The 11,190-nt window shown below is 33.8% G+C and overlaps 2 protein-coding genes across 2 annotated transcripts in view; both read left to right on the plus strand.

Annotated features, from left to right (window-relative positions):
• LOC117178517 overlaps positions 1-4,624 on the plus strand; it is a 268,557-nt gene extending 263,933 nt beyond the window's left edge. The window contains exon 6 of the mRNA XM_033369945.1: positions 4,516-4,624. The gene's annotated coding sequence lies outside the window, so the exon portion shown is untranslated. The remainder of the gene's footprint in view (positions 1-4,515) is intronic.
• A 38-nt stretch (positions 4,625-4,662) lies between these two features.
• On the plus strand, positions 4,663-7,211 carry LOC117177770 (somatostatin receptor type 2-like). The gene has a single exon (XM_033368681.1). The coding sequence runs from the start codon at positions 4,699-4,701 to the stop codon at positions 5,953-5,955; it is 1,257 nt and encodes a 418-aa protein (XP_033224572.1). The 5' UTR covers positions 4,663-4,698; the 3' UTR covers positions 5,956-7,211.
• Positions 7,212-11,190: the final 3,979 nt, after the last annotated feature.

Here is an 11,190-nt window from a genome sequence, read left to right on the forward strand (position 1 = left end):
ATTTGTAGTAGCTGCTTTTGTTTTTACTTTCAGGTTTTTACTAAAGAATATTAGTAGAACTATAATCACTCGATTCTTTTTTTAAGTTGGAAAATTAAATTTAAATATTTCTACACTTACAATACATCTGAGAGTAATAAATCCATTACATTTTTGAGCCTCAGAATTTGTAAAGAAATCATGAATTTAACGAATGTTTAAATTAAACATTTAATTATTAAAATTTAAATTAATTAAATCGAAATATTTTCATCGAGCATTTGTAAATCAACCTGTTCATATAAAATGTGTAAAACGAAAAAATAGAACAAAAATATATTCGTCTATTAACCCTGGCTTACCAGCGTAAAATCTTGACTGAGATTTTGTCAACAGAATCCAAGCGATACATTAGCGTGATTAGCTAGAGCGTCCGACATAGGCTTAGGTTTTAGGTTGTTTAGGTAGTAGGTAGGGTTCGAATCCCACGGGGGTGCAATTTTTCATAGCGTTTAAGCGTTCGATTAGGTTTGTAAGTGACCGCACGTGCAATTGAATGATTTCACAAATAAATTAAATGCAGTTATTAAAAATAAAACATTTTTTTGGTAAATTTATCATTATATTACATTATCTGTTTCGAGCTGCTGTAATGGAATGTCTATCGACGATTCTATTCTAGGGCACAACTGTGACTTTTGCTTGTTGATACGAGAAATTTACAATGCGAAACTATAATTTTTCCTCCCAGAAGGAGCAAGGTTTTCTAAGCGAAAGTGTAACCTCTACTCTTGCGATACACGCGCGCAGTGTACAATACGAGCTGTATCTAGCGCTCGCTACAAAGTAGGTATTACTAGGTGACATTGTTAAATTATCACTCATCACCATTCGATCTGGATACGGATTTACAATTTCATAGAGTAAATCTTGCACTTTGATTCAGTGAGGTTCGCTAATTTCTCCCAAAGTGTAAGAATTACTCTGTGGTTGCACGAAAGGCTCCGTTACTGCGCCAGGGCGTAATATCTCATCACTTTTCCGAGTATATCTTACAGCATACTTTTTTCCGTGAGATAGACACGTTTGTAAAAACCTGTTTTCGGATTCAGGGGGTCTCAAAACGTGGACCTTTTGACAAAAACTAGGGGGGGGGGGGGTCAAATTTTATACAAATCTAATACCTTTTCTGATGAGAATGTAAAAAATGAGTGCATTATTTTCAGACACGATTTAAGAACAAATGGTACACTATGACCGCATAAACTATCGTGTTGATGTTTAGGAATGAGGCGATAGAAAATATGACAATTTATAACGTCATAGAATACTATTTGTTCTTACTGTAATTACAATACGCTATCATATCATTTGAAAATGAGAGAAAATTGTATTAAATGATATAAATTTTAATGGATGCCTCTTGTGACGGAGAACACATTTTCATATTAAATAGCCCTGGTATTTCGGAGTGGTTCTGCAGTTCTGAGACGTCGTAAAGCTCATGACAAGCCGACAGAGAAATGTCCTTTAACATCAATGCCTTAGCATCTATGTCACGTCTTGTTCCAAATTGACTAATCCCAAAGAAAGCTCTCGTATTGTGAGCTCCCTTGTCTCAAAACGAACAAAGTACCAGAAAAGTGAGCAACTACCACTTCCCTTTTCACCTGAAAATCACGCTGAAATGTCGCTGCACGATTATCCCCCTATCCAATTGACTTTCACATTAGATTTAAAAAACTTATATAAAAGAGGGTGGAAGCTTCAAGGGCGACATAAATCCTCTTTTTCAGCGGATGATATTATTAGACACTTTTCCAGCAACAATATTATTCAATCTCGAATTTTGTTGCAACGAACAACTTTTCCAGTTGCAGTACTGTTATGTTTAAAATATTAAATCAGTTTTCCCTACACAAACATAGTGTACAATTTTTTGGAATATTATTTATTGCTATTGATAGAACATGGAAGGCCAATAGGTAAGCCGATGCGTCTCAAAGTTGCGTGCAAGTACATCCGCTAGAGTTCTGTTTATTTCCCTATATAAAAAAATCAAGAAGGTTTTTCTTATATAAATAGAATAAACTATTTTTTTTAAACTTCATAAATCGATACTGGTAAGTCATAAAAGAGTCAAGAATAGGTCGATCGATGCGCCTGGAAAACACAAATAAATCTAGCTTAAAATGTGATCAGATCTAGACATCAATTGGAGCTACAATTCGTCCAAAATTCATGATCATAGAGCTCTTTAAGTTTTTGTGGTATGGTGAACAGAAAAAAGTTTCGCACATGCATATGGAAATTTGAAAAATTGCATTTGCAAGTTTCTCGGATCGAACCATAGTAAATTATTTAAAAAAAGTACAATTGAAAATTTAGGCCATTACAAACCTCTGTCTATGAGAAATCAAATATCTGTGATAAATAGCATATTGAGCCCTAGATCCAAATTTTGAGTAATAAATATACATTGAGAAAAAGTTACTCACATATGTATGTATGCTCCAAACAAATCAATTTATATCATAACAAAAACTGTTTTTAAACCCATCAATTTTTCAACCAAGGATAAATTTCATTCTTTGGTCCTGAATTATTATTTTTTTTTTTCGAGATGAAGAAGATTCCTAGGAGAAACATTAACTTTAAACGAGAGGTTCTTTTTTTAAAATATTAACGAATGAATAAGTAATTGCAGCTTAAAAAGAGCCATGCAAGATGAATGGGGGTCACACGTCGGGAAAAATACGTTTATTAATTTTCTTTTTCTTTTTAAATGTTGCCTTTTTTACGCTGCCACAACTCTTCGCCCCAGAAGTAAAGTGGTGCCTTATAAACATTTCAAACTCATCCCTTAGGGTCCATTCTACGGCACTTCGCACTTAAGTTTCCCCTGCGGCTGAAGAGCGCTTTCTTCCACTTAACGACCGCAAATTCGCTTTCAAATTAATAATTTCCACGAATCCCAAAGGCCTCAAAGTTGTAAAATGCTTCAAATGGCCAGATGTTAGAAGGCTTTCTGAATTTTGTTATATTACGAATTACGAGAATCCTTAATTACTAATTTTTTTATTCATGTCTTATTTGTGAATTTTCTATTTATTTATTTGATTTTGTTTTCATTCCTATGATTATTCAATTCATAAAAATACTTTACGTAAAGAACGAGATACTTTTAACGAAAAAGTCGAGCTTTCCAAGATATTTTAGTATAGAAAAAATATATTTTGATAAATCAACAGGTTTATCGATAACCGATGAAAACTGCACGTTATTTCCCGTTTAATGCCTTCCGCATGATGTAATTCTACAAAAAGTCTGAAAGAGAATCTAAAGTCGGAAAGCTCCTTATTATTAGAAACTAAATATATCTCAATTTTCCTCAGAATATTGCACCATCGTGTCTTTCCTAGAGGCAATTCGTGATTCCGAACTCCGCCTGCTCCCTATGCAGTAAAGCGATTTGGAAATTTCCTCCTAAGCCTTCATTCTAGCATATACGCCCTTTCCAATCGGGGACAAACCCTGTTGAGAAATGCCCCAGGTCTTCTGGCATTGGAATAAAATTCCATCTCAATTTCTGCAAAAAACTATTCCATTCGCAGACCCTAGGGTTTAACAAGAGCCAGCTCCATTTTCTTCTGATCGATAAGCCATTGTTTCGAACTTTTCGTGACTCCAAATCCCTGTTCGTCTTTTGGAGACCTAAAAAGGAAAAGATTTCTTATAGGAAAATACTAGTAGTAAAAGTTAAATTCAGAATCAAAGAACACCAGTTAAAAATATGATGCTTAGGGGAAAAAATTATATATATATAGTTTGGGGTGGTTGAATGTACGAAGAACAATCTTACAGCCCTTGATATCGGCACACGTAAGATTATGCATATGTACAAGAGCTTGCGTATCAATTCATCTGTTCCGCGATTATACATTACTCCATATAGATGTCTCACTTCTAAAAGCTGAAGTAAAGAAATTAGAGATTGATAAATTCTGGCAACCGCTATTCAATAAGAAAATGCACGAACCTAATTTTCCGGACAAAATGCGGCCCTAAGAGTGCTTTATTACCATCTTTATCTTCGAGAAACAAAATATATTCGAGATCGAAAAAGGAAGCTGCCAAAAGTATGCCAAGACACTGGCGAGATTATGCTCCGTGTTCTCCAGACACACAAGGGTTTCGGCGGCCTGTTTTAGTTCCATGGTGCCCTGTAGCCACCCATCTCACAGCCATGAGACGTGGTCAAAGGTGTGCTTTGACGCGGTTCTACGGGGAGAACACAAAACACATAGCTTTTCTAATACTGAAACTTGTATGAATAATGTTTTTAAGCTCGAATAGTCTTATACTTAGTTAATACTACAGATTTATCCCGAAGATACAATTAACTTTTTTAATTAAAAAAATATTTAACCAATTATAATGTTTCCTGATAAATCTCAGATTTCTAATACACTCAAAACTGATATTAAATCTCCCTGCGTATTTTACAATACAAATTTCATATTTTTCTGATTGCAGGTCCAGTCTTAAAGAATCAAAGACGCTTGTTTGCCTTGCGACGATGATATGGCGCTATTACGACCATTTGCCCTAAGAGGAATGTCGCCACCAGATGAGTCGATAAATTTAGCAAGATTTAAAACTCAAAAAATTTTAAAGTCTTAAAAGAAAATTTTGTTGCCCAATAAGGGCCTAATCAGCATGATGAACGTCAGCCTAAGCGATGATTTCAACAGCACCAACAACAGCACATCACCCTTCCATTGTTCGACGAGTCTTTCCGTAACAACATTCATTTCTCAAGTAATATATTCTGGCGTCTGCATAGCAGGCCTTGTGGGTAACACTATGGTTATATACGTTGTCACAAGATTTTCAAAAATGCAAACTGTCACTAATATCTACATCCTCAACCTAGCAGTTGCAGACGAGTGTTTCCTAATCGGGATCCCTTTTCTGCTAACCACAATGACAATAGGTAGATGGACATTTGGCACGCTGATGTGCAAGATCTACATGACAACAACAAGCATTAATCAGTTTACTAGCAGCATATTCATATTTATAATGAGTGCAGACAGATACATCGCTGTTTGTCATCCAATATCATCGCCACAATTCCGAACTCCCTTTATCTCCAGGATCGTTTCAGTGGGTGCTTGGGTCATGAGTGCCATCTTTATGATACCTGTGATCCTTTATGCGAATGCGGCGAACGAAAATGGTCAAGTCACCTGCAACATCCTCTGGCCTGACCAGCACGGTGGGCAAACGTCATTTACACTCTACACCTTCATCCTTGGCTATGTAATTCCTCTAATACTTGTGTTGGTCTTCTACATCCTCGTGCTCAGAAAACTCCAAACAGTTGGACCTCAGAACAGGTCGAATGATAGGAAGCGCTCCAACAGAAAAGTGACGACAATGGTTTTAACAGTAATAGCTGCATACATTTTATGCTGGGCACCTTACTGGATAACTCAAATGTCACTAATATTCACGCCACCTAACGAGTGTCAATCTGAGCTGACAATAACAATGTTTCTACTCGCAGGGGTTCTAGCCTATTGCAACAGTGCTATGAACCCTATTCTATATGCTTTCCTTAGTGACAACTTTCGCAAAAGCTTTGCAAAGGCTTGTACTTGTGCAGCATATAAAGAGGTGAATGCTAATCTTCATATTGAAAACAGCGTGTTCCCTAGGAAGAATAAGGGAAATACTGAAAGGCTTCAAGTTGATAGGGTGGTCGTATCTGCCCAGTCAAAGGCAGAGCTTGAAGAAGAGGAGGATGAACGGGGGTTGCTGATCAGCAAAACTTCAACGACTGGGGTCACAATGACTTCGAGAACAAATATCACGATTAGTAGTGGGTCAAGAGATATGGATGAACAGGAAAGGAGGGATAAGGATATCCACAGGAATGGCGCACAACACACTTTGCTGACACAGGTGTAAGGATTTTGGATTTGTTATTAGTATAATATATGAGTGGCGTTGTACGATTTGGTGGTGTAAGATAATCTAATTATGTTATATCCTGATAAGATACCGGAACTTAGTGGTGTATCATATCTGAGATAAGAATTTCAGCTTTAAGAAGGGAACAATGTGCAGGGACAGAGCAGTGAGCACTCATTAGTGGGAATGGAGGGTAGATAGATCAATGTGTTGCCAATAAAGAACTATTTGTTAGAGAATTTGTATCATATAGGAATAAAAGATATGAACTTACAGCGGGAAAGATTTGTGAAAATATGTGTGATCATATCAAACAGTGACTCTTGCAGCAGACACTTAAAGGGTATACTTTTATGGAAAAATTTCTGATGGTACGAATTCTAAAGATAGCGGATACTGTTTGTGCAGGTTGGCTAATTTTTAAGCAGTTTTATATTTTTTAACAACGGTTTTCTGTTCTTCAATAATAGTAACTTACTCCACTGTAGTGTTCAGTCCTTTAGCAATATTATACTGTTATAAAATGGTACATTACGATTTTGGAAGCAACCTATTTAATTAAAATTGCTTGTTTTAGAACAACAACTTTTTATTGTGTAATAATTGATCTAATTTTTAAAAACTTTAAGGACATTTTTTCCTTCTTGATGTACCTATATACACATTATTTTAATCTTTACCATTTTATGTTATTTACTAATAGTTTATCTCTTCCGAAACGCAATATTCTGTTGATGAATTAAGTTTTTCTTTATGTAATAACAATTCTTCACCAAATGCGACTTTGGATATTGAAGTGTAAAATACCAACTGAAGATCGGATCGTCAATTGTTTAAAGGGCCTAAGAAGAACAGGACTTTCAGGACAGGCCTGTTATTATTTCACGTTCAGGGTAATCTTAAAGCATTATAGACTGTTTTTACATTTTTTGAAAATGTTTTTTGACACTTAACAAGAAAAACGATGTGTGTTTTGATAGCAGAGAGAGTTTGAAATGTATTCTTCGTTTAGAAATAAGAAATTGAAGAGAAAGATTTCTGGTAAAAATGGTACTAATTAGAAATTTTGTAAGTATGATTCTAAACTCTTTCTGATCAAAAATCTAATTATGTAATTTAAAACTGGACCTAGTCTACTACAGTGATCTTTGCCATCTGATAAAACAATAGATGGCGCTAAACTGTATGCTTCTACATATAATGTAATTAATTTAGTGAACTATTGCATCTATTGGTGTGTTATCTCGCTGAGAGAGAATACTTGAATAAATGAAAGAGTGGATTGTTTTACTTTTTTGAGTTATTAAAATTATTAAATAAATTGGATTCTATTCCATCCATTAACCTGAGAATATCTGAAAAACGCCTATCAAATTTCAAGCTGTTTGGGGTCGCATTGTTAAGAGAAGTAAAATACCCTAGGGTATGAAGGAGGCCTGGCCAAGTTTCTCCTTCGACACTTGTTGCATTCTCGTTTACTAAAGGAGACGCCTACTGTATAATACAACTCATAAAATAAGCACCAGATGACATTCTAACAAAATCGATTCATAATTTTGCGAACATAAACTTTTTTTATTAATTTTGTTCGTAACTTGTTGATGTGAATATTTCGGTATTTAGATTCTGTATATATCTGCTGGTAATATATAAAGAATATAGTAAAAGTAATGGTATTTTTAAATATAAAAAAAGTCATTCTTTTCCTAATTATCATAAAACCTTTAACTAATTTCCAATGACTCATAAACCTTTGATAAAAGAGAATTTCTGTGAGTTCATTAAGACGTGACGTAATAACATTTTAACGACTTTGGCGTTCTTACTTTATGGACCTTTTTCTTTACATCGGCAACGTGCCAATATAATTAATAAAAACTGAAATTGAGCTGTTAACATGAAGGTAATGAGCATTAAATAAGGATTATGATGTAAATTTTAGTGGAATTTTTTACCTTTGGGGATAATACAGAAAAAATGAATGATTTTATGGAGTTTATTACTCTTTAGATTTAGCGTCTAAATATTTTTCTGTTCGGAATTTGAGACAGGTACTTTATTTTCTTTAACTTGGGAATTAAGGCTGAAATTGAAAGTGCAGCGAGTGTCAAAGGGGTCTTAGAAACTTTGGCAGTATTAAATAAAAATTTGGATATTACATTTATTTAATTGCGATTTACAAATGCGATACCTAAATTGGAATGTATAAATCGTATGTCAAATAGTTTTATGATGGAAAGTTTTTGCAAGTGGCGTATAAAATGTGAGAATGTCTACTTCGAGTCGATCAATTCTATGAGTTACTGCAAATGGGGACAAATGTCAAAAACAACAAGTATTTTCTGATTTAAAAATGTGAACAATATTATATACTAGGTAAACAAGGTCAATACAAGTAGAAAGTGTAATTTACCGGAACATAAGTTTGCGGTAACATTCAAGCTATAATGAATACGAAATTGGACTTGAATCACTGAAGATTTTTGCTACCATAATCCAGGGCTTACTTAACTTCGCGTTGTACTTCAGCACCTAAGTTTCGCCCATACCAATCAGTCTGAAAACATATATCCTAATTTTCTTTCTTGATACCTCCAAGTTTCGTAATTTAAAATAAGGAAGAAGCTATTTTCAATACTCTACTCAATAAATAAACAGAACACGGTGGGCTTCAATGGAAGTCAACCCAAAAGGTCTTGCACCTCCCGATTTCCTTTTGTTCTCATTACCATGACACCTTTCGATCATTTTGAAAGCAAAATGAGAAAAATCGATAGAGCTGTTTTTGAGAAACTCAATTTTTAATTTTTTATTGCAGTTATCATGTTTAATTTTGTATAAATAAAAATAAAGTGATGAATACATGGCAAAAAAGCTTTTTTGGCGCCTAAAAGGATTCTGTGCATGTGAAACATTTTTCGATAAACAAACCCTGAAGAACCTAAAAATCTAAACAAAGACAGTGCTCTAACTCTCATAGAACTGCAGTTATGGTGTTCTGCATATGACCTTCTTTTATCCTTTTGTACAAATAAAAGTGCAGCACCTGATAATTGTTGTGACTCAGAAAGAATTCTTCTTTGTGAAGATTTGAAGGAAGCATTAAAAATATTTTTGTATGTTACTTAGCAAGGCGTGGACTACTGTTCTCAGGTCAGTTAACTCAATTAAGAATCAAGTGTTGAAAATATAGATTGGTGAAGACAGGGAATATTCTTCAGGAAAACTAAAGACCGTACATATGAAGTTAAAGTTGAATTATGGCAAAAAACTTATCATATGACTGTGTGCAAGACTTATCAATTACTTTGGTATCAAAAAGAGTAATGGCTGCAGCATGGCCGCTTAGTCCGGATGATGCTTAAGATACTTGTATTCTTTTGTGTTTGTGTTTTTTCACGCTGAATGAAGCAGAAACAAGAAGTTTCAAAAGGAACTTAATGTATATATAAATTGCATGAAGGAAGGACTTATTAAGGAAGCCATAACAGTTGCTCTATAAGAACTAGGGCACTGTATTTTTTTATATTTTGAGGAAATTTAGTTTAATTTAACTTATTTTCTGACAATTTGAAACTGTAATGCACAACAACAGAATTATTTTAAAAAAAACTAAAATTAATTTTTTTTTATTCAAGTCTTTTAATAAAAAATAGGTTTTAACAGCATTTTTTTGCAGTAAATTTTATGCCCTATAATTCTAGTTGAGCATATTTGTGCATCAGATGTCACCAGAAAGGAGTAATTTAAAAAAATGAATTTTTTAAAACTTTTAATCCTTTTTAAATCACTTTAAAGGAATTTGGTTATCGCAAAATATTTCATCGAAGCCAAACGTGAGAAATGTAAATGGAAAAAACTTTTTTTGAAAGAAGCTTGTAGAAGGTATAAAATTGAAAGAAAAGTTAGAAACGAAAAATTTCTAAGTAAAGTAAGATTGAAACATCTTTTGCGAATTGACTCAGTATAAAAACGCTTCCTATCGTTTGTTAAACAAATTCATAATTCAATTCTCCGATAAAGAAGATAAATTTACGAGAAAGCGCGACTTTTTACTTTAATCGTATTTTCTTAAGGAAAATATTGTACACAGATAAAATTTGTCAATTTATTTTTTACTATTTTTGAAGAGACCATAAGATGATAAAATAGAAAGTTTGAAAGAAGTCTTGGTGTCAGCATCATAAGGGGATAATGTTTTTTAAATATAGATAATGGATCCATAGTCACGTATAGCTTCTATAGCGTATCGTTATTCTAACAGCAAATGAGATCCACGATATAGCTTTATTACTCCATAGTATATGGTGCTGATGGTATATAGACGGTTTAGCATGAGACTTGAACATTGTGAACATTAAGGTTAGACCGACTAGGTACTCTTTGGTCAAGTGTCACATGTAACGCGAAGCATAAAGACGAGCCATAATATTGTTATTACAATGTCCTCAAAGTGCAGAGGTAGGTGTTAAGTAAATTTATCGAACGCAGTAACGCCCTAATATCTCCAATCGCCTATACATGATCGATTTCCTTTGCACTTCAGTCCTTTACTATACGCGCATTCCCCTTGCTTCTGATTTCTCGACCTGAAATTTCAATAGCTTATTGAACGTGACATGTTGGAGAAAGCGAAAAATGAAAATGTCATAGTAAAAAATCAAATAACACGAGCTTTCCATGGAAACTTTCAATAGAAGTATAGCAGAATTTTCCTTTTTTTCTTCTTTTTTTTTAAATATCCACACAAACAAAATTAGGCAAATGATCGAAGTCATTTTGAGAAATTTAATTTCATAAACTACAAAATAAATTATGGTCCGCATAAATTTGACAGAAAGGCCTTTTTTATACATTTTATGCAGGGTCCTTTAGTGTTTGTCTTATTTAAGGACTTTGAAGTATAGAGATTTTTAAAGTTTAAGAAATTGAAAAATTATTTGTTTATTTAAGTTCTGCTTTATCTCTCTTTATAAAGCTCCGAATTTGCCATGTACTTCAATGACCATTTCAAGCAAGGGTATATTGAATCGGTTGAATCGGGGTTAAGCTGCCATATTTCACACGATTTTTAAAATTCATATATTATCGAAAGATTAGAAGATATCATGCGCAGGTCTACTAGATTCCTTTTGCTATTTCAGTTATTAGTCTTTCAAGGCATATAAGTTAGTCAACAAAATTATAACGTCTAAAAATCTTTAAAAGACAAATCGGCGGCAATTTTGGAAT

The sequence above is a fragment of the Belonocnema kinseyi genome, chromosome 8 (genome assembly GCF_010883055.1).
Source record: "Belonocnema kinseyi isolate 2016_QV_RU_SX_M_011 chromosome 8, B_treatae_v1, whole genome shotgun sequence".
NCBI lineage: Eukaryota > Metazoa > Arthropoda > Insecta > Hymenoptera > Cynipidae > Belonocnema > Belonocnema kinseyi.

Bases quoted from the DNA above. Each gene is read 5' to 3' on its own strand.
- LOC117177770 (XM_033368681.1), top strand. From the start codon at position 4,699: ATGATGAACGTCAGCCTAAGCGATGATTTCAACAGCACCAACAACAGC.